The 27,960-nt window shown below is 43.5% G+C and overlaps 1 protein-coding gene across 1 annotated transcript in view; it reads left to right on the top strand.

Moving 5' to 3' along the window:
- DSCAM (DS cell adhesion molecule) overlaps window positions 1-27,960 on the top strand; it is a 337,795-nt gene that overhangs the window by 229,331 nt on the left and 80,504 nt on the right. Inside the window, exons 12-15 of the mRNA XM_081199124.1 lie at window positions 12,747-12,943; window positions 15,996-16,092; window positions 18,955-19,083; window positions 25,822-25,989. Coding sequence (XP_081055250.1) covers window positions 12,747-12,943; window positions 15,996-16,092; window positions 18,955-19,083; window positions 25,822-25,989 — 591 coding nt within the window. The remainder of the gene's footprint in view (window positions 1-12,746; window positions 12,944-15,995; window positions 16,093-18,954; window positions 19,084-25,821; window positions 25,990-27,960) is intronic.

Genomic DNA, 27,960 nt, shown 5'->3' on the forward strand with positions numbered 1-27,960 from the left:
TCCCTTTAGAATTTGAGCCTGTATTTATATTAGGCTGCCCAGTCAGTTTAAGATAAAAACAGATCCATATGCTGTATCCAGATGAATTGCTCTTGCAGTCTTTAATTACAGTATGCTCATGTTAATGGTGCCATTACCAGGAGATAACAGTCTCCCCAGAGCCACGCACTGAAGTTGTTTCCTGCGAAAACAATTGTATGTGATAAAGCAGCTTGTCTTAAAATGTCAAAAGAAACCACAAGGTGCCTTTAAGACAATCACTGTGGTTGAAGGGGAATTTACAGTGAGTCAAAGATGTGCGTAGTCATAGACAATGCCCAATAACTTATTCTAAAGCCAACGACATGCAGAGGTAATGATAACATGTTCAGCCGATATGAATTGATTTTTCAATTGCATGCTGTAGGTTAGCACTGCTTTAACATTCTATTTTCCCCTACTGTCGGTGATGGCTGCGGTTCAGGCAGCGAGACATTTATTTATTGCAGTTGCTATCACTTCTCATCTGATGCCAGATTGGGCGCTCAAGACTGACGATTCTGAAGGATCTGAAGTTTGGAATCTCCAGTCAAAGTTTGCTTTGATTGGCTCACAAACAAACAAAAGCAGGTGTACAAACCCAAGCCCAGAAACAGCATAAAAATAGTGTGGATTTTGCTCCCTCAATTGATTCCAAAGTGAATTAAACAGAAATACCACCTTTGACATTTTGGTAGGAATTCAATGTTGCACTCTTCCAATTATTTTGTCAGTGCAAGCATTTCAGTTTGTCCTGTGCAACGATATCTCCTCTTTTCTCCCGTTTACACTGTTCTGAGGTTTTGCCTGCCCACCCCCCACCCCCGAGTTGATTGGGGGGGAGGTGAAGGGGGAAAGTCCAGTTGCGCTAGCAGGACTCATTGTGCTGGCTTCCACTAGCATACTTACTTAGTTGAATCCAGTTCTGTGTCTAGTACTGACACAGGAGCAAATTTTGTTGAAAATAGAAGTTAAATAGGGGGGAAAGCACCTGTGTTCATTCACGAACAGCCAGGAAAGAAATTGTCATAGCAGTGTGTTGACAAGCTACCCAGAGGGCTTTACTAAGCTGTTATGGTTGAACATAGTAGATAAGTAAACTAAGCCATTTATTATTACTGCAGCATTTTTCAACACTATCCCAGCAGCAACTGAAGGTTAGAAAATTTTTGGCTCAAGTACTGTAGTGTAATCAGATTCAGCTAATGATCCAGCCTTTTGGCTACTTCACTTGAACTGTGGCTCCAAATATGCTATTGACCAAAGAATTATTATTTGGGCTTTTTTAGTTATAAATGATTAGCTGCATTTTACCTTACGCTTGCAGGTATTACCAAGCAATGAAGGCAATGGCCTTCTACCTTTCCTTGTTTCTAAGAAGAAACAAAGCAACACAAAAGTCATCTCCATTTAAAAAATCCAAAAAACAAAGCAGGATATTTCTAGAAAGCTATTTGTTCTGGAGAAATGTAAGGCTGGAACTGTGAGCTCTGTATTAATAAATGCCTTTATTCTACAGTCAAGTGAGCCAACAGCATACAGCAAACAGCTACAGCTCAGCATCCTTTCATATTTACCAAAACCGTTTGTGGCAGGGCCCTATCAGAATGGCCCCACATTCCCCGATTTTGTGTGCATGTATACAACACAAACATCCTATACATCACTTGCGAGTGGTGGGGCGGAGCAGCAATGTGCACCTGACTTTCCAACATGGAGGTCTCTGCCAGTAAGAGGGAGGAGTGAGGTGGTGCTCTTCTTCTGATAGCTTCAGCATGAGATGGGGAGGGGAGGTGGTGGGGAGAGCAGTGCTGATCACCCCACTGTTTCTACTTCTCAGTTATAGACAGTGACCTGCATGTTGGGAAGCCAGGTTTGCAACACCACCTTGCTCTGCCTTGCCAATTGTTACCGTCTTACATGTCAACATAGAAGTACTGTAAGGCTCATCGACTTCAGTGGGGCTTATATGGGATTGCAGCCCCAGTGTGGTGTTACATTCTCTTTGCTCTCTTGAGTGACCGCAGCCTAGCACAGTGAATGTCTAAAGACAGTACAAAATTACAGATTACTTCCAAGGTATGTCATCCTTCCATCAAGTCTAGCTGTCTACACGAGCTATTTCCAGAAGTCATTCTGGCAGAATTGGAAACTTTAATGGGTCACCTGTATTAAGAATGGGAACAACTGAACGAGTCATTATGTTTTCAGTGTACAGACACAGAGCAGATATCGAGCACAGGTCTGAAACTCAGGTCTGTAGTTTGATTTCAGCTATTTTGATGTAGTTGCTGGTGCTTCTCCCCAACTAAACATGTGAAAAGACTTTCATGGCCATACAAGAAGTGTCCCCCCCACCCCCTGCCACATTGGAGTTGAAATCTTTGAGCAAACATTTGCCCACACACATTAGAGATGTATCTGCAATGTTATTGAACATAATTATCTACTTAAAAGCTGTTGCCACATATGGATTGAGTGGGAAGAAGCCATCCCATCCCATCTGTTAGTTGAACAACTTGTACTTGGTGAATAATTAGAGCCCTTCTTCCCTTTCATTTCTCTCGACCTGCTCCCCTCCCCATCTCATGTTGAAGCTATCAGAAGAAGAGCATCATTGGCAAGCATCAGTAAAGTTCTGTTGCCTTCTACCCTTGCAACAGAAAGCAAATAATACCACAGCAGAACACAGACTATATGGAGAGCCAATGTGTGTGCATCTGTTAAAGCTCTACGGCTGGGGGAACCTGCGTCCAAATCCCCCATTCAGGCCACAAAGCTGATATTGAGTCAGTCACAAAGCCTCTGTCCAACCTGCCTCACAGGGCTAGGGAACGATGACCATGTGCGCTGTCTTGAGTACCTTGCAGGAAATTTATGGGGTATAAATGTATTCAGATATCTTTTTGAAATGGCTGAAAAAACAAAATACACCCCATAATAGATATGTAAAGGTAAAGGGACCCCTAACCGTTTGGTCCAGTCGCAGATGACTCCGGGGTTGCTGCGTTCATCTCACTTTATTGTCCGAGGGAGCTGGCGTACAGCTTCCGGGTCATGTGGCCAGCATGACTAAGCCGCTTCTGGTGAACCAGAGCAGTGCACGGAAATGCCGTTTACCTTCCCACCAGAGTGGTACCTATTTATCTACTTGCACTTTGAGGTGCTTTCAAACTGCTAGGTTGGCAGGAGCAGGGACCGAGCAACAGGAGCTCACTCCATCGTGGGGATTCAAACCGCCGACCTTCTGATCGGCAAGCCCTAGGCTCTGTGGTTTAACCCACAGTGCCAAGTCTTAAAGTTTTGCCACTATGATGTCTGTCGTCAGGTCAGGATCAGTTGAAAAAAGCAAGGTACTTTTACATACATTGCCTGCAACTGCTGTGGGAGAGCCACACATATCAATACTGCTCTGGGTTGACATTTTAGAGCACTCACCAACAAGAGTACACAGTCTGATTTCATGTTGGCAGCAGACTTGGGATAGCTGCTCTCCACCCATCCCTTTATTCATACAGTATTCAGATCAGATAGTCTTCCTAGGGACTTACTAGGCAGGCGTCTAGCTGACATATTAGGTATATCTTTCCAAGACTGCAATCCTCTACTGGGAATAACCCCCTGACATGTACAGGATTTGCTAACTTATACTCTGCATTTGTCACACACACTGGTCTGGGTGCTTGGCTACATCATAGATGGAGAACCTTCAGACCTCTCTCTTTCTCTGGCCCTTGGGACTGTCCCCAGACCACATAAACACTGGCCTTCTCTGCGTTCTCCTTGAGTGTTTTTGCCTAGCTGAAGTGTGTCCTTGAACTCTGCTAATGCTTCTTTGTTTCCTGGATGGATGATAAGAGAAGGGGGTGTGAGTGTATGTCAAAACTAGCCTACCACTGGCCCCTGGAAAGTTGCCCAGAAGGTAATGTGGTCCTTTGGTTGAAAAAACCTTCCTCACCTCTGGGGTACAGTATCTAAGAATGCGAGATGCTTATGCTTGTTTTACATGTTCTCTCTCTTGTTTGGAGGCACAACCCACTGCTTCTGCCCAAACTTGGGGAATATTTGGAAACGTACCAAGGAAAGCAGTGACTGCCTCCCACAAAACAAGGACTATTTCAACAGGGTGAAAACAGCTTGTTGTCCAGTGAATGGCACCCAACTTGTTTGTTCCTGCAGCCCTTCCCATTTTCCCTCTAAGTGCTGTCTTTATGTTGTAACTCTGCCCATGGCCTGTTATTAAAATCTCAACAATGCCAGTGATGTGCTAATGGCCAAAGCTTTGAGGGCACAAGGGGAACTTAAAACAAATTATAATCTTCTCTCCTCTTATGATACAACCCCCCCTTTTTTTTTTTTTGAGATAGGCAGCTTTTTCTGGGTAATAGCCACCCTATAAAAGAGAGCTTCTGTAATTATAAATAGGTGTAATTTAATAGGCCAAGTCAGTAACCATGTGTCAGAATATTGAATAGACTACCAAAGGGAATTGGGTGTTTTTAACTGGCATAATCGAGTATAGAGCATCTTAACATTAATTCACTGGTTTGGACCAGTCTGATGGCACCATCTGGCAGCAGCTTGGTGCTTTCTCTCTGTGACTGTTTATTGCAACTGCCTTACAAATGCCTCTTTTTTTTGTTAAGTTCTGCTGTTCTCCACTTGCCAGCCATAGGGATACATTGTTAGTTGACACCAGAGCTTGGAAAAAATATTTTTAAAAGAAGCTAGTTCTAGATCAACATGTCCATAAAGGAATTAATCCCAGTTCATATCAGTTCAAGGTTAAATTTAAACATTCCCCCAAAGGATGCTCAGCAATTTTATTCCAGCATTCAGAATATTACAAGCTGCTATGCTGAAGTGTAAAATACACTTAAGACTGAGAAAACATCAAAACACACAGTGGAGTGTGAATTGTTTAATTCATTGTTTCCCCAACAATTATGACCTTTAAGCTGAAAAGCCCAAAGAGTCCAGAGAGTTAAAAATAATGTAAGAGAAATTAAATATGAACTGGAAATCATTCAAAGTTCTACCCCAGAATGAACTCAATTCACATTCAGTTTACCCAGAAATTGTGGGTAGTTCAGGGATTTTTGAATTAATTCACTGAACTTCATTAAACCGAACAAGTTCATTCTAACCACTAGCAGCAGCACAGTGCTGGCTGCTGTGCTGCGGAAGGGACTGAAGTCATATGGAACTGGGTTGCCCGCAGATTTCAGGAAATCTATAACTTGTGCTAAGTAAAGATGTGGTTGTGTGATCTCTTTCTATGGCACAGCTCTGTTGCTTCGAGAGAGACTAAACTGGTACAAGCGAACGATATGGCCAATTATGTATTAAGCATTATTGGATGTGATGACTCATTTCAAGCTTCGCATGTATCACACTTCTATTTTTACTTACTGCTCCCTGACTTTGTTTTATAAAGATTGTATCCCATTAATGTAAAACATCTTTTTTAAACAAACAAACAGAGGGCTTCATAGATTTTAGATAATGTGCAAGTTAGCGCCAGAGAAAATGAGCCTCCAGACTTGTTCAATGCGTTGTGTCCATTAGATGGATAGCTATAATTTTCTCAAGCCCAAAAACATTGCTATATTTGATTCTTTTCCTTAGCCACCGCCCAGTGGAGAAGCGCACTCACTTGAAAACTGGACTACTGTTAAGCAATAATGAAAATAAAATTACCTGTTGCAGGTGTAAAAATCACATGTCCTCCTGTAAATATATTTCACATCCCAGTGCCATTTCGGAAAATATATAGTCTATCCCATCACAGATGCTAAAGGGGAGGGGTGCGGATTGGACCTAATCTTAAATAATCATCAAGGCTAATAGCAGCTGGGAGGGAGAGGTGTTTTAGGATGCAATCCCACCTCCCAATTTGAACTGCTCGGGGGACTTAGGGCTTTGAGTATGACCTCATTGGTGCCCAGCCACTGCTGTTGAAGAGTGGTTCTCCACTGCTGCCACAGAGACCCCTGCTGGAGCCACAGAAAGCCCAGCAGAATGAAGGACTATTGCTAGCAGTATTCCCACCAGGGGCAGTCAGCACAAGGCCCTAAAATAGTGCATGGTGAGGATGGAGCAGAGCCAGTCGTGGTTCATTCCCTGGAGGGACCCAGCTCAAGTCCACTTGCTGTATCATGTTAGATCTAGTGCAGCCAAAAAAGCCTGCCACTCCCTTCCACCCTGACTGACAGGAGCTGGCAGGACTGGGAGTGCTTGCTGTGGGTCTGGAGTTGTGTGCCTGTCCAAGATTGCTGTGACCATACACCACCTCAGCCCATCTGGCTTCCACCGCTTCTCAAAAATCATTCAATTTCTAGTTGAGACTACAAGATATTATGCTGCTTTTCTTCATGAACTGACCACCAAAAACTGAACAAGTTGTTGAGAAAAGCAACCAGCGCGTTCTGTTTTAGTATTTTGGGGGGTTGTTTGGCGGGAGAGGGGGATATTGGCAGGCATTTGTTCTGAGGGCAGAGGAAAAGATGTGGGAGACCCAGACACATTATTTTCAGTCATATTTGTTGTTTGGGAGGGGGTGTGATTTTACATTTTGTCAAATTGTATATGGTATGCCTATATTTGTTTAGCTTTTTTTGCTCTCTATCCATTTGCTTTCTATCCCCATCCAGCCATGCAAAGGGCCATCTTTTGCAACTGTAAGAGAATAGGTAGCTAGCACAGGTTTTGGACCATGAGAAAGTAAAACGATTCACTAAAATTCTCTGCTAATGGCCGTATCCTCAAAATCTCCTAATATGACTAAGGCATTACCTATCATTAATATGACTAAGGCATAATATGAATAAGGCATTACCTCTCTCGCCCTGATCTGGCCACAGTGTTCCATGAGATGGTCACCTCCAGGCTTGATTATTGTAACTCACTCTACGTGGGGCTGCCCTTGAAACTGACCCAGAAACTCCAGCGGGTGCAGAATGCCGCGGCGAGACTCCTTACGGGGTCCTTGCCGCGGGGTCACATTCATCCAGTGCTTTACCAACAGCACTGGCTCCCGGTGAAGTACAGGGTCAGGTTTAAGGTGCTGGTTTTGACCTTTAAAGCCCTATGTGGCCTAGGACCCACATACCTACAGGACTGCCTCTCCTGGTATGCCCCGCAGAGGACCTTAAGGTCCACAAATGACAACATTTTGGAGGGCCCAGGTCGCAAGGTGGTTAAATTGGTTGCAACTAGGGCCAGGGCCTTTTCAGTACTGGCCCCAACTTGGTGGAATGCTCCGTCACAAGAGACTAGGGCCCTGTGTGACTTGACATCTTTCCATAGGGCCTGCAAGACAGAGCTGTTCCGTCTGGCCTTTGGTTTGAACTCAGTCTGACCCTTAAGTTTCCCTCCCCTTATGGTTTTGTTGAGGCTGCATTTTAAATTGCATTTTAACCTGTATTTTAAATTGGTTTTTCCCCCTATTATGTTTTTACTGTAATTTTACCGTTGTTAGCCACCCTGAGCCCAGCTCTGGCCGGGGAGGGTGGGGTATAAATAAAATTTATTATTATTATTATTAAGGTATACTGTTTACAGAAAGGATGTGACAAGACCACTTTATATAGAGCAAACGCTAACACACATTAGGGATGAAAAAAGCCCACCCATTTCAATTGCCTCAGGGCCTAGTCTTGAGATCTCCTGGGCTTTTCTGTAAAACCTCATACCCTTCAACATTCCTTAGCTGAAAATAGGGACAGTTCTCACTCTTCTGCCCCAACTGACTTTCCTTGATCCCCCATTGGCCCCGTGGCAGAACATTTCCCATGAGAAGGGCGAGTGCTGCTGCTGCCGCCACCACACCAATGGGACACAGCGGACACACGCTCCACTGTCCTAAGAAAATCCCTTAATCCCTATTTTATTTTATTCTTTGGTAGGTTTACCAAAAACAAAAAACAACCCCGCACTACACATAAATGAATACATTTTAGAAAGGGGCAAAATTAGACACGGACATACAAAGCATGAAAAAAAAAATCATGCACAGCAGGGCCTCAGTGGTGGCAGCTTCTCCTCCTTCTCACTCACTCTCCAGCAGCTGCTCTGAGCTGCCCAAGAGAGGACACTGGCAGCAGCAGCCATGGAGATGCAACGGGATGCTTTCTTGCTGCCTCCACCACTCAGGACGAATGCCGGCTTATCCTCTTCCCCAAGCTGGGCTGCACTGGCAGGGGAAATAGAGACATTCCAGGATCAAATTAGAAGCCGGGATGGTTTTCGTAATTCTGGGACTGTCCTTGGAAAATTGGGACACTTGGAGGGTATGAAACTTAGCCTGCAAGTTCTGCAGACCCTGGTAAACCGAGGCACACAAAACCTGCATTAGGTTCCCATAACATTTTTCACATTACATTAACATTAATGCTCACTGTTTGCTTCTCATTCCCACCCACCATTTGCATGGGGTCTTCAGAAAGGTACTGATAAAGGAATTATGCCTTTGGATGGACAATAGGTCCTCCAGAACCTCAATTAAGCCCCTCTCTCTGAGCAGATATGGTTGATTTTTACAAAATTATTCCTGTCCTCTTGGGTTAACTTGTGTGGGGTCCTTTCAAAAGCGCTCCACTCTTTCCCAGCGAAAGGGTGAGCATTTTCTCTCCTGTCTTAGGTTTCTTCATAAAGTGCGTACTACTAATAAATGAATTGTGAATGACTTTCCTGAGAAAAGGCCTTATTGGCTATTAGTCTAGCTTGTTACTGAGCTTGCTGAGCAGTTTTCTGAACTGATGCCATTCCTCATGAATCTCCTGAAGCGTTTACGAGAAAGTCGCTGCAGGGAGCAGAGCTGTCAGCCTCCTCCATTCCCCCGTTTTTCTTTTCTTTTTTTCCTATCGGTTATTAGGAGGCTCAGTTAGGCAAAGTGGAAAATTGTGCACACATGACGATGCGGAATCAAGTCACATTCATTTCACAGCCCTGTCAAAGACTAGAGAGAGAATGAGAAATCTAAGCTGCTGTGGGTCTCTGGTGTGTTATTTGAAGAGAGCAGCTTGTAATGTACAAACATGAAAAGGGCTCTTGCATGAAAAAAGGAAGAGAAAAACCTCGGGAAAGGGGAAATACTTGCCTATAGTGAATTCAGGCAAAATGGGGGGGGGGGGTCCTAGACTTTATTTTGAATATGTCTTTTGATTAAAATTCATAGTTGTCACATAAAATAAATCACCTCCTTTTCCTATAATGTGACCTGAAACTGCTTCTAAGTGAATAAGATATGAACTCTAAATGTTCACAGTCTTTACCCTGACACATTCAATCATATCACAAGGCGCCAGCAGAGCTGCCAAGCTTTTTGAGTCGTCGTCATTCTTGTTATAGCTTAGCAGCACATAAGACCAATCCTAGCTTGGAAACACGTGTTTGGGTAATACTTATAATCAAAGAAAATTTATTACATAACTCTTAAGAAGCCAGAAGAAATGGTGGCTTAGGACACGCCAGCTCCATCTCGATTCCAGGCTGTTTTGTAAGGATTAAGATTGCCCAGTGTCCAGGCTTTGGACTTCCGCTGAACATATCTGTCAGGTCTAGACATTGCACCACACACTCCCCTCCCTGCCTGCTGGCCTCCTCCCCACTTCTTGGAGAAGAGGTAAGCTGCAACAAAGCAATCAAAACTTGTTACAGTGGTACCTCAGGTTACAAACTCCGCTAACCTGGAAGTAGTACCTTGGGTTAAGAACTTTGCTTCAGGATGAGAACAGAAATCGCGCTCCGGCGGCACGGCAGCAGCGGGAGGCCCCATTAGCGAAAGCGCACCTCAGGTTAAGAACTGTTTCAGGTTAAGAACTGACCTCTGGAACGAATTAAGTTCGTAACCCGAGGTACCACTGTACTAGCATTGCGAAGGCTTTGCTCAGGGGCGGAGCTAGCACCACAGCCACAGCCTGGCTGCTCACGGCAGTGGCAGCAAGACCTGGATGGAAATGGGCAGATTGGTGCCCGCCGTGAAAAGAACTCTACCTCCAGTAGCTCCCAGAGAATCTCAGACTCGCCCCACTCTTGAAACACCTTGTTTGGGGGCTTCCCATCAGCTTCTCCTGGCAGGAATATTGCCAGTGGGCTTTCTGCCAACACATGAGGCAGGCAGGCAGGACGGTTCCTTCCCCAGTGTCCCTCCATTTGCAGTGGACTCTGGGAGATCTACTGAGCTGGCAGAAATGGGCAGAAGGATGCTTCCCCTCAATCCAAACCCCCTGCAGCCTGAATGTAATAAATAATAATAATAAACTGCTCTGCAGTTTTCGTTGCTCCTGTTGTTTTAATCAGTATTTTTAATGGCCCATTGTTTTATGTGATTTTTACATTTTTGATCCTACCCTGGGATTCATTGAGAGGTAGAGAGGCCTACAAGCATTCTTAATAAACAAGAAACCTTGCAAGGAAATGATAAGCCCTCTGCCCTCAAGCTATGAAACGTTGCTGGGGAAATGAAAGTTTTTTCTGCAGGTAGTGTTCCTGTGACTAAAGCTTAATAAGGACAGATTTTGATTCTATGAATATTATGGGCGTTTCTTCTATATCACCAAGTGACACAGTAAGTTCCCCCTCCTTTCCCCGTGCCGTTTTGTGGAGCTTTTTAAAGACTCCACCCCTTTCTCTAGTTTCTTTTTCCTTAACAGCTGAGCTCTCTCTCCCGCTGTACCACTTGCAGGGGGCTCTGCACCAGTCCTTTGCATGCAGATTTCATTGCTGAAAGTCAAAGGCCACTATCATCCAAAAATAAATCAAACACAGCATCCAGTATTCAAATAAGCATAAATAATCAAGTACTGGCAAAGCTCTTTCCAGGCTCTACAGAAATGCTTCTGCCCTTTCACAGAAATTTTCTTTTCTTTTCTTTCTTGGTGGAGGGGGCATTGAAATATATTTGCATAGGTATTTTGAGGTGTTAAAAAGGTGAGTCTTGTTATCTCACTTCCCTGCTTTTGATAGAGTGAGTCTGCTTTTGATAGCAGGGAAGTGAAATTGGCAAAGCTCTGAGTAAGGCATCTCTCTCAATCTATATCCTACCCACAGGGACAGGATTCAGTGTTGAGAGGGATTTGTTTGGGTGGGGGTGGGGGAAGAATTACACAAGGGGGGAAATTGTGTTCTGGATATCCTTTGTAGGATCATCTGGATAAGCCCTTTAACTTCATCAGCCATTGCTATGGTGATGGGAAGCAATTTCTGATAGCTGGGTTAGTTATAGAACTGCCTCTGAAAGGGGGGTATGTGTGTGTGACATTTTAAAAACTTATATAGCCTATAATTGTCATATTTTGAAGAGCAAAAAAGAGGAGACATTTGCCAACTTCTACTTTTAACTATGGATTGCTATGACGACTCTCATTTTACATACCCATGAAAAAGAGGATGTGTCCTGGAAAAAGAGGGTATATGGCAGCCCTAGCTTATGTAACTTGGCATTTACCCCATTATTTTAAACGAGGGGGTACACTGCTAATTCAGCCCTGAAGGTTTATCATTACTGTGATTTCATTTGTTTGTTTTTTGAATAACTGTATATTACGTTATATCATGGGACCTTATGGTGACTGGTGTCTAAGAAATCTTATAAACAAATAAGATAAATAAATAACCAAATCTGTAGCTAGGGAGACTTCTTTCCAACAAATATCAAATGAACATTCTTCAGTGGGTGTCGCAGCAGTGAATGGTATTGCCAGTGGGTGGGGCTAGTCCACAGGACCCCACAGTTCCTTCCATGAATTTATTCTACAGTGGGGGTCATGTACAATCAGCCTGCAGGCTATATTTGTGCATGTGAATAATAGGGGCCGGATTGTACTAAGTGAGTCTTATTTGTTGTGGGGTTAACATATTTCAGAAAGTAAAATTCCGTAGACACAAGAGTTGTTTGAGCTATTTTTTTTAGGAAATTCACCCCAAAACCAACACTTCTGACACGGGTTGCCATGCCAAACACCCAAGTTTTCCTGGACATTTTTACAGATTTTTGAAAATTATGTCCAGATGTTATATATATTGAGTTTCAGATGATATCGTTTATCGTATTTTTAATGGAATATGGGAATGGTATTTAATTTTATTATATCTCTTTTAATGTTGATGTTTAATAATCAAACAGTAACTCGACAGCAAGCAAATAAAAACAACTCTGATGTTGCGGAATGTAATCATCTGACAAAGTCTTAGATATTTTATGTATAAGCCTTATGGGAGAAAGGTAAATGGTTGAAAATGGTTCCTAACAATGCTTGGTTAGTGCGTATCATTTCTCATCACAAGTTTTCCCCAAGGTTTCTCTGTATTGTTATCCATGTGAGAGCCACTTCTTAAAGCAGAAGCCATAGCTTTCAATCTTGCGAGCTAGTAGATCAGTTTGTTATCCATAGGGTTGACATGCAGAAAGGTCATGCCACGGAACGTTAGCATTTCAAAACAGCAATTAAAGTTATTCATTTAAAAGAGGCTATCCATTCTCCCCATGAATGCCTGCTTTCCTTGCAGGGGGAGGGAGGAAGTTCAGTGCTGTATTCTACACCAGGCGGTTTTGTTTTTCTTCAGCTGATATAAGCACAAAACTACAAAATGAAATGGATTAGGTGGAAAATGTGTCAATACAAGTGAGGCTACCTAGCGAGCCCTCCTGTACAGCAATGTTGCATTTCCTCCTCCACACATTTTGCAGCAAGCTACTAACTTGTGTTCGCTATTTTTATTTTTAGTTCCTGCTATGATAACTTCCTATCCAAACACCACCTTGGCAACGCAGGGCCAAAAGAAAGAAATGAGTTGCACAGCACATGGAGAAAAACCCATCATCGTTCGCTGGGAGAAAGAAGACAGAATCATTAATCCTGAAATGTCCCGCTATCTTGTTTCCACGAAGGAAGTGGGTGATGAAGTGATCTCTACATTACAGGTAACATGAGCAACCTGGTATTTTGCCAGTGCTGTTTGGTCACATGTTCTTTACATATAAGAGTACATTGTACACTCCACTCCTGCCCCCCCCCCAGATGATTGTGTTCACTGAAGTCCCTTGAAGATATCCCAAAGTGAACATTTCTTATTTTGGGGGGCAGCGGCAGGGGGAATATCTCACTTTCCATTTTGCATAGAGATGGCCCAGAATTAAGCTCTGGCAATGGTTTACATGAATGAATAGAACACATTATCCCCTTTAAACAGTCTGGGCCACGGGTGATGGATTTATTTTGGTCTGAGGGCCACTTTCGATCTTAGTCAACCTTCCAGTTGGACATTGTGGCAAGCAGTGGACTTGGCCAACGTGGGTGTAGCAACCCCACACTCTATAATACATGTGCACACATATATAGGGGGATAGCCAACTATTAAATTAATGAACCAAACTTATTCATGTTCATTAATTTCAGTGTGAGCAAAACGTAGCTGATTACCACACATAGCACACCCATGAATATATACTCATAAAAAACTCAAGTGTTACCATAATTATTTTTCTTGTGTTTATATACTGCCCTTCTCTTGAATGAACCCTGCATGTCGCACTACATGGGAAACATTGTTGGAACATTGGTAGCCCACTCTCTTGCATCTAGTCTTTCCCAGTCTGCATTTTCGGGATCTTCACCTACAGGAGACGATATGCCCTCATGCCTGAGGAACATTTCCATCTTGAAGGACAAGGATCTGTAGTCAGCCTCATTTAGTCACTGCAGGGGCAAGCCAGGAGAAAATTGCTGAGCCATCTTGCACTACCCAGAATTATGCTTCAGGCTGTTCAATACTCAATTCCTCCAAGGCTTATCCTGTTACAGAAACTTTGTAACTTTGGTAGTGGTTTGGAAGTTTCCTTCAACGGAGGAACACATTTTTTTAAAAAAAATCAAACATATCTGCTGAAGTGTGCAGATGATATTGTTGTGGCAGCAACTGATATTGGTAGGTCTTTAGGAAAGACCTTGCCAATGACAAGGATCATTCAACAGGATGACCTCAGTTTATTGAGGGGAGAGGGTGAATATTGAACCACCTTTGTATGCTCAGATCCCAGCTTCTTGTAAAGCAAACAGCTGAGCGCAGGTGTACTTGCAAAGAGGAAAGGTGTGTGTGTGTGTGTGTGTGTGTGTGTTCTGCAGGAGGGTAATTTTTCATCTCCCTGTCTCTCCTCAGAGGAATAATTTGTTATCTGCTCCTCATCTCACCTCCGCCTATGTTTTGGGCAGGCTGCCTGCTGCAACCTAGGGATGGTTGGCATTCAAAGGCGAACCTACAAAATTCACAGTTTCCTAAACAATATGAGAACCGAAACTCAGTGATCCTTCAAAATTCACACTTCTCCAAATTTTGCATTGCAGTTACCCATCCAAGGAGAAACAAAAATGCTGATGACTTTTCAGGATGGTTTTTTTTTTAAAAAAAAGCAAAATGGAAATGTGGAGAACAGAATTTAAGATGGGAAAAATGAGAAACAGAGACAAAGAAATTGACAGATACATTCCTGCCCATTTTGCTCTATTCTATATGTTTTAAAAACACCATTTTTTATGTTAAAAACTGTTTCAGGTTTTTACTCTGAAAACCCTCCGGCAGGTTTTCTCTAAAATGTTGGCAGAGCCTACAGGAGTAGAGCAGTCTTCCGGGGGCAGATGTTGCCCCTCGAAGTCATCAGGCATCCTCATCCCCCTTTCCCCATCTATATGACATCACACTGAGGGATAAATGCCTGAATAAAGCTAGTGTGACATATAAAGTCACAGAAGCAGATCACTAGCTTCCTGGGTCCCTGTTGTGTACTGGCAAGGAGAGGGGCAAGGCAGCAGGGATGTTGGTGCAGTGCCAACACCACACCACCCCCCAAGCTAATCCAGCACTTCCACTGGTGCCCCCTCTTCTTCCCAGTAAGCAACAGCATCTCACCCACCTGCGAGGAAGCCAGTGTGCCAAGTCTGCCCTGCCCAGCAAGCCGCTTCTGTATTTTTAGAGTTTGTATACATCAAGTATTATTGGGGAAGTATTGTCAATCTGTCATGCTACATCACCATGAAAGCACGTTATATCATTCCAAGAAGGAATTGAGAAATGGCAGTCAAATTCATCACTGCTCTGCAAGAGCAGAATTGGCTTTAATGCAACTTGTGCATTTACTTATTCATGTCTGTGTGGTGTGTGTCTTCCTGCCTATATGAGCAGGAATAAACAGAAGACAAAATGAAAATAAAGAGGAATTTAGGGGAAATAAAAACTTATTTAAAACTGCTTCTGTTCAAAACTGTTCGTGGGCCAAGCATCTAAGCCCCAAAAGTCTGACTCAGATAAGAGAGAGAGAGAGGAGGAGAGAGGATGTGAATGAATGTGTGCATATGTGCATAGGCGCCGACTCCATGGGGCTTGAGGGGGCTCGAGCCCCCTCAAAAAAATTTTTGGGGGGGCTCAGCCCCCCCAATAATCTCGGGCGGGCGCCCTTCCAGCAGAGCGCCGCCGCCGTCCCCCGCCTCCTCCTCACCTGCTCCTTCGCCAGCCAGCCAGCCGCGCGCCCTAATCGGAGGCACTGCCGGAAATCCCACGAGAACAGGGGAATCCCGACTGGCCACACCTCCCAGCCAGCCAATCGGCTGGCTGGGGGGCGTGGCTTGCCCTATTTAGGGCCGGAGCCACTTTATTTGCATATTCATGAGCTTATTTATTATTCATGAGCTTTCCCGGGCCCCCCCCCATATTTTTTCTAAGTCCGCGTCCCTGCATATGTGTGTGTTTGTGTTGTGCACATGTGTGTGGTGTATGTCTCTGTATGAGAGAGTGGTGCAGCCCCACTCTTGCCTGCCCATTTTTGTTTTGGACCACCACCCACTGGAAAGATGGCCCTGAGGGGATGTGAGATTCTCCCATCCCTACCATGTGGAATTACATTCAGAGTCTGTTTTGTAAAATGGCCTTGCATGCAACATTCCCTATTAAATACATATTCTTCTTTTCCATTGTCAATGTAGATTCTGCCAACGGTGAGAGAAGACTCTGGTTTCTTCTCCTGCCATGCCATCAATTCATATGGGGAGGACCGTGGAATAATTCAGCTCACTGTGCAAGGTAGGAAGAGGACAACGTAAGGAAAAAAACACAGCTATTGTAGTACAGTAAGTGTATGTCATGCTCAGAAATCTGTTGGGGGGTTCTAGTCCCTAATAAAACGTAGTCATGACTGTCAAAAACTTAGAAATGTATGAAAGCTTCAAACTCCATCTGTCCAGTTTGCACTGGAACTATTAAAACATGGGATTTTAGACACAAGTTTGTCTTAAGTCTGCATTGCAACCACAAGACAGTGTAGAAACTAACACACCGTACAGTTTGGGGCCCATTTAAACACCAAGGGGCCAACATGGAAACCAACAGTCAACATTTCCTTATGCTGGGGTTTGAATCCATGTGCCATCCCTTATTGCACACAATGCTGACCAACACAACATCCATTCTGAATACTCGTCACTGTCATGCAGTCACTTCACCTGTTAGTCAACCCGCGAGTCAAAGGTGCTTAATATGTGAAATCCCTAAGTGGTGTTGTTGACAGAAAATAAAATCCAGATACAACATTAAAACCGAAATACGTCAGCTGAAACACAGAATCCTTCAATAAACCATGGAGCAAAATATAAATAAATCATAAAACAGGTGTTTAAATCAGCTCCTCTTCTATATACATAAAACCGCAGTCTGGAATACTGATTTGTGAATAAACATGGCTGGTGTCAGGCTGTGATTCTGACACTTCCTTGGGAGTAAATTCCATTGAACTCAGTGGGACTTGGCACCAAATAATTCAGTAGCAGTAGCCTTGCAGCAGCCTAAATAGGGTGAAGCAATAGGGTGAAGATTTCCTTTCTGAAAAAAGAAACAGTGTACCTGCTTTATATTTAGAAACAAAATGTTTCAGGTCTAATCAGCCAAAAGCTCCCAGCAACTGCAGTGTATTATTTGTGGGGTTTTTTTCATTCTGAAATCTAAGTCGTCAGTATGTCCTCAGGCCAGGTGTCCCCTGCCATCTTTCATGGTGGGGAGGTGGGGAAGCAGAGTCAGGCAGGGATCGGCAGGTTCTGGAGTGGCTGAGGTGATGCCCTGTCAAATGTCTAGCCGAGGCAGAAATTAGCTATGAGGTTCTGCCGGCTCTGCCGTACTACACTTGCTCAATGCGCTTGTGTGCCTTGGAGCTTACAGATAAGATGCCAAATCCACTCAGGACTCACAAGCAACCTTTCTCCCAACCCCCAGTTTTCTGTGACTGCAGGTTGCATCAGTTCCTGGTTAATCCTGGTACAGACTGTGTACTCACTAAGCCAGTCCCCTCAATAAACCAAGATTCTGATTCTCATTTGCAGTGAAGCTGCAGATAATACAAAGGTTCTCTGAGAAAAATGAGAAAATATGTAACTGTTATCACAGAAACATGGAATAAATATTAGCACAGTGTTAGTACAGGCACATGTGAAAGAGCATAGCATTTTTATTCTGGTTATCTAATTAGACTAAAGGCTTATTGGCATTTCTGTTTGCCCTGCCACTTCCCCCCAGGAAAACCCACGGTTTGGTTCTGAATTGCAGCAAACAGCAATTGGGTTTTCCACACATTGCTGTTTGTTACAATTTATCACTAAAGAACAGTTTTTCCAGAAGAAAGCAGTGGGGCAAAGGCATTCAGAAAACATGGGGCAAGTGGAAAACTGCTTGGACCCATGCTTTTTGGCATGGGACAAGCAGAAGTGTGGACAAGCCCTAACTGTTGAGTTCATCTTCACATTTCTAGTGTAGATTACAATCTATGAGAGGTATTCAAACAAAGCGTCTTGTCAGGGCAAGGATTGCAACTTGTGCAACTGGTCTTTTCCCATCCTTTCTTCCCTGTGCCTCCCCCCAAACTGCTCTATAGAGTTGGGGGAAGCCCTAGAACAGATTTAAGGCGATCCAGGGAAGGAGAGGAGGGGCATATTTGATTGCACAATCAGAAATCATTGCACTGGCAGAAACTTCACGTAGCTCTACTTTGGAGACAACCCATTATATACACACGCTTGCTTCTGCCCTTTAAACCACAAACATAATGCATGTATTAAACTCTACTGCATATAGGTTTTAGGCCATTTTGTTCCATTTAAAGCAGGAGTGGCCAACCTGTGATTCTTTAGATGTAGTTGCTGATGAGAGTTAGAGTCCAAGAACGTCTGGAGGACCACAAGTACCGCATTCCTGTTGTAAAGGGAATAATACGCACTATACGCACACACCCAGGGGAGCAGGTGTAAGAGGGAGATAGAGTCAGTTGTAATAGCATTACTTTCTCAATTCACTTACATGGAAGATATAGAAATCCCAATATAAAAAGGATATTATACCCACAACCTGTCCTGGGAGCAATGTGTTGTTTTTAAAATAATAGCATAGAACAATTCTACAATGGGGCTCTAAAATAAGATGATATCAAGACATTAACCCTTTTCAGGCATCCTGGTGGCCTCACCTCTTCCCTCTAACTTTTCTGCATCATCGTGAAAGCCTAGAGAGGGCTTGCAAGCACGTTTAGCTGAATATGTTTTCAGTCTTCCCCATGATCCGGAGCTATATTCAGCCAAACATGCTTCCAATTTCCCTTCATGCTCTTCCTGGTCGATGAAGAAAATAGGGTGCTTGCCTGTGCCACATAAGGCCTTCCTTCCTGCACTCCCCTGAATACAATTTTTCAATGTTTGAACAGGGCTTTCACAAGTTTCTTAACCTAAATATTAACTATCCCTCCTTCTGGGACGGGTGTGGGGTAAAACGAGTGTAACACCCGGTGAGCGAAGGAAATAGCAAGCTATCTTATTCTTCGCAAGGCATATTTTTTCCATACTATACTCATTGCTGTCGCTGACACAAAGGTCTCTTGACTAAAACAGAGTTTGTCTATTTGACCAGAACCCCCAGATCCTCCAGAAATAGAAATCCGAGAGGTGAGAGCACGCAGCATTGCCCTCAGATGGACCATGGGATTTGACGGAAATAGCCCAATCACGGGCTATGATATAGAATGCAAGAACAAGTCTGGTAAGAGTATGTTGGTATGCCCGGCTTACAACTTTTAATTGTTTCCTGGTTTTCTGGTATTATGATTTTTTTTATTTAAAAAATCAGAGTTCTCAGTTTTACTGTTACTTGAGTGTGGCCAAGAGTTTTGCTGACATCTTGTGTCCAGAATACTTTGTATATTTGAATGGATGGTTTTCAACAGCCCCTATTAAACAAAAGCATCGGCAGCAGATGTAGTAAAGGTAAAGGACCCCTGGACGATTAAGTCCAGTCAAAGACGACGATGGGGTTGTGGCGCTCATCTCACTTTGCAGGCTGAGGGAGCTGGTGTTTGTCCACAGACAGCTTTTTGAGTAATGTGGCCAGTATGACTAAACCACTTCTGGTGCCACAGAACACCGTGATGGATGCCAGGGAGCACGGAAATGGCGGTTACCTTCCCGCCACAGCGATACCTATTTATCTACTTGCACTGGTGTGCTTTTGAACTGCTAGGTTGGCAGGAGCTGGCACAAAGCAACGGGAGCTCACTCTGTCATGGGGATTCGAACCGCCAACCTTCCAATCGGCAAGCCCAAGAGGCTCAGTGGTTTAGACCACAGTGCCACCCACGTGTCCAGATGTAGATAACTGCAGATGTAGACAACTTGTACCTGGTGAGACTACTTGTCCATCCAATTCAATATTGCCTACTCTGATTGACAGTCACTCTCCAGGAATATCAGTGATTGAACTGGGGACCTTCTGCATCCAAAACATGGACCCTGCCACTGAATTATGGTCTCTTCCCAAGACACAGTGCTCTTCTCTCTGCAAGGTCTTGCCCGAGATTCAGACTCAGATCCACTCACACCTAAAGCATGCTGGGGACAGGCAAAATCTTAGGATGGACTGAACAGCTGTTTTCTGACATATTCCTTCCTAGTCTTTCCCTACCTCCAACCCTGTGACATTATGGCTCTGGAGCAGAATCCTATTTTGATAAACCTCATCTGAATAGGCATGATCAGAAGAACCAACTAGTCATGAAAATGTGTTGGTAGACACTTGTATGACAGCTCTACTACTATCAATATACTATGTATTCTCTACTCCTTTGCACAAAAGCCCCAGACAGGGACCTCCACCCCGCCTATTGCATAAACAGTTTGACCAATTGGAGTTGTAGTCTAGAACAGTGTTTCCCAACCTTTTTTGGGCAAAGGCACACTTGTTTGATGAAAAAAATCTCGAGGCACACCACCATTACAGCCCCGTGACGTCAGCACGCAGCGTCACACCGGGAGGGACGCACAAAAGTGTAAGTTTCAATTTTTTTCCCTCCCCCTTGCCGGGGAACCTCCAAGCTTTGGGGGTGGGGGGGGAGGAGGCAGCAAAGCGAGGCAGGAAGGAGAGCGCGGCTTGGCTGGGTGAGCTTTGGCAGGGGCAGGGAATGAGAGCCGCGAGGCGGGCGCTGCGGACAGAGGCGCTGCCCGCCGAGCTCACAGGCAGCCAGCCAGGCAGGCAGACGGCGAGAGCCCCGTGCTGGGCGGCCTCTCCTCGCCACCGCCGCCCCGCCTCTCGCCGCCCGACTCGCCCGCCTCCCTCCAGGCAACATCTCGCGGCACACCAGGCAACATCTCGTGGCACACTAGTGTGCCGCGGAACAGTGGTTGGGAAACACTGGTCTAGAACATCTGAAGGGCACCAGGTGAAGGTCTGTTCTAATCTGTGAGAGAGGACTACGTCATTGGAAGTGCAGTGGTCCTAGAGGTGTTGCTGAATCAAAACGGGCCTGTTTTAAAACAGGATTAATTCCAGATATCTATCAGCAGTCCAAATCAAATTCATCCAATTTAATCCGCCCATTTCCAGATGAGATGTGGGACAAGAGGTAGGGGCAGCCGACCTGTTTCTAATCTGCACTTGACAATTCCTTATTGTTAAAAAGATGAGTGGGATGTGGAGCTAGCAGGGCCATTTGCAGTGTACTGTCTGCCCTGTGTGTGTGCAAGTCACAAAGCCCTATTGGACAGTGCCAGTGACCTCCCTGATGACAAGCAACACAAGATTCCTCTCAGGCCCACGTCAGCTGGAAGTCGAATGGTCAGCTTGCAAAGACTCGCTTTGACTCAACACTAGCTAGTTTCACAGCTAGTTGCTTTGAATATGCTGGACTATGCATTATATATAGCCCTCTTCATAAAGAGGACCACTGTATCCTGTAGTTTACCCTCACTTCTGTCTGTACCTTTATATGCCTTATCCATTCATGTTGCTTATTAAACAATGTGTTGCAGAAAGAGCAGATTCAAGATTTTTCTTTTTATGAAAGCTGATGTAGTGTTGGGTCAAAAAGTGTGAGCTGTGGGACAGAAAACTTCCTGTTCAGATCTCACTTTAATGCACTCAGTGGCCTCACACAAGCTTTCTTTTGGTCTCAGCCTCCCATTTGCTAAAAATATAAAACCCAGATAATAATTTTTTACCATAAACATTACTAAAAATTGTATGGAAATCACTTTACATACTCTAAAGCTTTAAACATATTCTGTGGTAGTGGGGGTAATAGTAGTACTTACAGTTGCAACATCAGCAGTATTTAGCAGTGTAAAAAAAATAATCATACATTTGGTGGGGGGAGAGGGAGAGTAGATATTCTCAAAATTGCCATTCTGAATAGGGCCACTAGATGGCACAACATACAAAGTAAACATGTGAGTGGAATCCATTAGTATTAATATATAGCTAGGTTGGTATATGCAGGCATTCCCTATAGGAAAATCAGTTAAAAGGGGGGGAATATTATGTTTATTTGTGTTATATGAATTTTGCCTATTCTGTCGTTAGTGAATCATGTTTGTGAGGATCAGAGTAAATGAAAATAGCATGCCCAAAAACAACAAAAAATTGTGTAAGGGGATTTTTTATGCAAGCTGATAAAATGGAAAAGGCATAATTAATGGAAGGGATCGTCTCAAAGCTGTTTCACCTCTTATTCACAATTTGCACAGAGACTCAAAGTCAATTCAAATATTTGGAGAAGGCACATAGAACAGTCTTGGTAGGACTGTACCACTTTAGACTAAATGTGTGAGATTAAATGTTGGGAAATATCCAAAAGCCCTGCATGTGAAAGCAAGCCTAACAGGGCGACAATGAGTCTTGAAACCTCCGCACACTTGCATCCTGGGTTACCAGAAGCAGGGAGTTTTTTACATGGGGGAACCTGAACTGATGAGATGTCACCAGGCAGGGCCATAACAATGTGCCCTTTTCTGAATATTTGAAGGTACTCACATGCAGGTGCTGTTACATTGCCTGAGAGTACTCATCACTAGTCTCTCTTTTTTCTTCTTCAGCAGAAGTATCTTTGTTTGATCATCCTGGATCACACATTTTTTGCCTCTCAGATTGCACTGCTTCTCACTGCCAGATTTTTCCTTTTTTATAGTTCAGATGTGATCTGTTTTTCTTTTCTTTTTTTCTTTTTCAATGGATGTAATAGCTGCAGCTGATGGCTGCTGCTTGCTGTGCCCCAGGCGTGGCTGTATAAGCCGAGAGTTCCAAAGATAATTCCGATGGAACATGATGAAGTTGTTCTGATGAAGCAAAGCAGGTCTGGCCCTATACTCTGGCCCTGCTTGGCGCAGGGAGGGAATTGCACAAATTCTTTATGACACTCTAGGCAGGTTGGAGCAAAACTAGGGTGCAGACAGGGAGAATAATCAGATATTTATTTGTGAAATAAGCACACATGTTGTTAGCACTGCATGCTGGAGGAGAGTCCACAGATTCATGCAGAAGCAGGACAGAATGTATTTATGAATGAACAGATGCACCTCTGTCCTAACTGATATGAAATTTCTAGTTGATTAGAAGGCATTAATCTGATAAATCTAGGGCTGCCATATGTCCGGATTTTCCCAGACATTACTGGGATTTCTTTTTGAAATATGGCAACCCTAATAAATCCAATGAGTTAAGACACACACACAATCACACACAATGCTAAAAGCATTCAACTTCCCTCTGCTTGCTTAATCAGAGACACTTGAACCCAGTTCAAGCAAGAGAACCTTCAAGTATTTTATACCAGATATCCTAGGTAGGTTTAATTTCAGTCAAGCTTTCGGGTGGGATGTATTTGATTGCTGTGCATCTGCCCATCTTCTCTGTAGGTATAGACTTCTACCCATCTGATTCTGCTTCCATCTCCAGGCTGCTTTCCCTGTCTTAAATAATACACAAATTACAGGTGTTTTTGTACATGGCATACCTAATAACAGTTGAACAGCAAGTTGCTTTTTGTAGTTGATTGTATACAGGTATTTTGATGAAACTGTGCATGTATTTAAAGATCTGAGGCATGCATTGATAGTATAATCAAGAAACCTGTATATACCAGAACAATATTTGGGAACTCTGTTCTAATACTTAAATCTGTCTGTAAGAATGAAAGAGTTGAAACAATCCCTTATTTCCCCATTCCTCCCTCCATATTACAGAAATTAGAGGAGATTCACACAACCACATCTGCCTTTTTTCCTGACACCAATTATTATTTGGTTTCAGTCAGCGTGTTCTCATATATTCAGGGTGATGTTTGGCAATGGTTTAGTGGGAATTTTTGACATTCAGGGGCTCATATTTAAAGCCGCTATAGCTATGCCCCCAAGGATAATCAAAAAAAGCACACACACATAAACATACACACATATCCCAGATAGTACACATTTTGGGAAAGCTCGCTTTGAATTGCAGTACAGTTGTTACTTTCTAACACAAATTTAATATACAAGTCTTTAAAAATAGCGCAGGAAAGACTCCATGTAAATTAATGTTTACAGATTCTCTGTGTTCCAACTTCCCAAGCTTACAACGCTGGCAAATATTGCTCCTGCAGAAGACATCATTGCTACTGTTGTGGAAAAAACCTGGAGCTGCATTTCTCTGCTTTCCTGTTCAGCAAATCACTGATCCTCGGAAATCATCAAATACTAAGATTTCCAAGTCTCTCAAGCCTTGGAGAGATGTTTATTGACCACTGGACTTTTTGTGTGTGACAGCATTCACCAGCAAGCCCATGCAGAAGCACAGGGTATCTGGGTCCACTTGCCACAGGCCTCAGAGGGCTAAGTCAGCCAGAGGCTGTCAGGCCAAGAACAAGTCTCCCACCCTGGGCCTCAGACGAGCTCTGCGCAGACCTGCTTACCAGTATAGAGTACTGGCACCTATCTTTTTTGCTGCCCATGGCAGCCATTTTGTTGCAGTTGCTATTGCACTTTTATCAGTGTATGAGTACCAGTACCTCACTTTTGACCCCCCCCCCCAAAGCACTGCCTGTACATATGACATACCCGAGGATATCAATGCAGGGACAGAGAAAGCAAAATCACCCCTGACCTCTGCTTCTTTCTCTAAAGATCTGAATAGAAACTTTGTGGCTCCATAGGTGCTGACTGCTAGCATCCAAGGCAGTTTTGCCCCCCCCCCATGTATTTTTTGAGGGGGCCAGGCCCCTACAATTTTCAGAGGGCTTTTGACTCCACCCCTGGCTCCTTGTGACATCATGAGCGCAACATCAGGACGCTGCACGATGTCACATCAGGCCCCCTCAATTAGCTGGAGAAGTTGGCTCCTCTATGTGGCTCACCTTCCCTTTGTTAGAAACCAAGGGCTTTGGGCATATGAAATAAAACAGATGTTTTAAAATGACTGGTGAAAGGCCTACTTACCATTATGTGAGATAACCATGAAATATTACTGGCCTCACCCCAGTTTCCTGTGGGCTCCTGGCAGCAGAGGCCAGTCTAGGCTGAGAAAATAGCTGCACATCTTCCCATGACTCGTCAGAGGGTTGTTGCCACAGTAGGACTGGCATGCAACTGACTGATGCAAAAGAAACGCTCCTGAACACATGTGAGAGTGTCATGTTGCTCCCCTTTTGCTCCCCTTTCCAGTTCCCTCCCTTCTCTCTGAGTCAGATGGGCAGATGACCAAGAACCACTTGGTTTACAAACACACAACTGCACAGACATGCAAAGCCACACACCTGCACACACAAATAAGTGCTGTGGAGGAAATGAACCAAAGGCAATAATTATCACAAACCTTGGGAATATGTTGTTGCCCATTGTAAACCTTTCTGGTATAAATTACTTTGAAAATGAAGCGGATGAATTCATGCATTGCATGTCTGTCAGTGGCTACAATTCATGGCATTCCAAACTGGTTGAAGCCTCAGCTGTCTAGCATGAAACAGAGATTGACAATAGAAAACAGCTGTGACCATCAAGCCCTGTTTGCAGTCCTCCATGAGGCATCTGAGGGGTCCCTGCCATGATACAAATTGCTGTCTTTGGGTTTCATGTCCCTGCAGAATAAATGTAAGTTTTTCTTTGAACCTGTTTTTCATGTTGCCTGTGTTACTCAAACATGGGCCTGGGGGTGTGCTGAGGAGCCCCATCCTCTAGCAAGCAGTGTGGCAATCTGTACTGAGGTAATATTTATACAGTTGTATGCATGAAGGTTCCCACAGTTGCACTTTCACACAAAGGCTAGGTGATGGGGCTACTTTGCATACCCCCGCTCCCATGTTAAGTTAAATCAAAGCATTAATGCCTGAAGAGGGCTGGGTTATTTCCTCATTTAATGTTCATTTCACCAGTGTTCTTTTTTTACCTTTGAAATGCAGTGCTGCTTGCTAACATATTAGTTCAATGTTTGAAGGAAGGAAGGAAAATGAATTAACTTTCCCACAATTTCTTCAAACAGACTCCTGGGATTCTGTGCAAAGAACCAAAGATGTTTCCCCACAGCTGAACCAGGCCACGATCATTGACCTCCACGCTTCCTCCACCTACAACATCCGCATGTATGCAAAAAATCGCATTGGCAAGAGCGAGGCCAGCAATGAACTCACCATTACCACAGATGAAGCAGGTATGTTCTACAACGATCCTAATTGAATCTCATCTCAACTTGTATTCATTGTTGGCTGTATGTGTTTTTGGCATTTTGAAGAGCCAGGGGACTCTATGTGACACATTGCTGCATAGACTACAAAAATAATTCCTTAGTAGCCTATGATAATGCAGCAATCTTTTTTTAAGTTAGCAGTCTAACATTAGCCATTTAAACACACATGCAAAGCCCCTTAAATAAGCAATGGTTCATAATTAATAGTGCTTTTATTTAAGACAGTTTAATCTTTTTGTTTGAGTATTTTGCCTTAATGTCTTGGCTAAGGAGGAGTTTGTAAACACAAGGCCACATCACTGAAATACCTAAAGCTGTGCTCCTGAGCGCATTAACTCCAAAGTAAATGCCATTAATTTTATTAATTATTTATTAAATTTTTATCCCACCCTTCATCTGAAGATCACAGGGCAGTTTGCAATATAAAAACACAAAAATACATACTATAATAACAAACGAAAGCAATTACCTTCTGGCATTTTAGTGCCTATGCTAATCTAGAGCCTAAGTAGGAGATGCGACTGAGTGTGAAAACAGTTTGATTCTTTTGGTCATATTTGTAATGTTAACTTTATTCCCCACATTCCTTAATGGAGTCAGTGTTCTGGAGACACAGGGTACAGGGACAGGGGTATGATGGAGTCGCTGTTTATTTGCCTTATCCCACCTTTCTTCTGAGTTGGAATTTCAGGAGGGTTACAACATTTTATAATGTCAATTATAAAATACAGAATAATAAAAACAAACTAGTTAAAAACAATTAAAATACATTACAACATATTTAAACCAACAATTAAAATATAAATTGCTCTGACAGCAGCCCAGTTTCCAAAGGCCTGTCTGAATAGGAAAGTCTCCTGTCGGCAGAAAGATTACAAAGATTTAGATAGGAGAGGGATCCATTCAGGTACAGGAGTGACTGCGAGGAATACCAGTCTGAGGAAGACATCTGGATATAAGAATGGAGAACATCTGTAGAACATCTGGATATGAGAATGTGAAGCACTGTCTGTTTTAGAAAGGGCTACTATATGGGAAGTATTTTAGGTACAGTGGTACCTCGGGTTAAGAACTTAATTAGTTCTGGAGGTCCGTTCTTAACCTGAAACTGTTCTTAACCTGAGGTACCACTTTAGCTAATGGCTGCCGCCATGCCACCAGCACTCGATTTCTGTTCTCATCCTGAGGTAAAGTTCTTAACCCAAGGTACTATTTCTGGGTTAGCAGAGTCTGTAACCTGAAGCTTCTGTAACCTGAAGCATCTGTAACCCGAGATACCACTGTATTGGGCAAATGTCCAGGAAAATCAGGCAGCGCCGTTTTTGCCTACTTTTGGCAATCTCAACAACTTTGCCAAAAAAAACACCACCTCAACAACTTTTCTGCTTGAAATATGGCAACCCTAGTATTTCTTATCTGAGGGTTTTCATTTAACTGAAAATTAATATGCCAGGTTAATCAACTGACCTTAATTTGCAGATTAGCTTCCCCAGCAACGCGCAACCTGAATGTCATCTTCTATTCCCTGCTGCGTGGCCTAGTTTTGAGACGACTGACCCTTTCTTTTGCTCTCATTATGAAGCTGTCCGTTCAGAGCGTGAGGTCAATTGTAGGGAGCTGCCATCAAAAGCAGCTGATTTACTCAGGGTGAAACTGGAGGAGGGTAGACCAAAGCTTCAGAGGCATTGCAATATTTGTTCCCTTGGTATCAGTGAGGAAAATATGCACAATAAAGGGAAGTGCCACCATTTGTCATTGTTTCCTTTAGTTATTTTAGTTTATTTAGTTTATTTCAGTTTACTTTTACCTCAGGTGTGTTAAATGAGTATGGATCCCCAAACATCTAAGAGATGCCTGAGGGCAGGGAATGTAATGAAGGCTTTACAAAAATAACATCATTCAATATTAAACAGAAAGGTGGGGGGGAGTAAAACT

Source organism: Podarcis bocagei, assembly GCF_964188305.1.
Source record: "Podarcis bocagei genome assembly, chromosome: 6".
Lineage (NCBI taxonomy): Eukaryota > Metazoa > Chordata > Lepidosauria > Squamata > Lacertidae > Podarcis > Podarcis bocagei.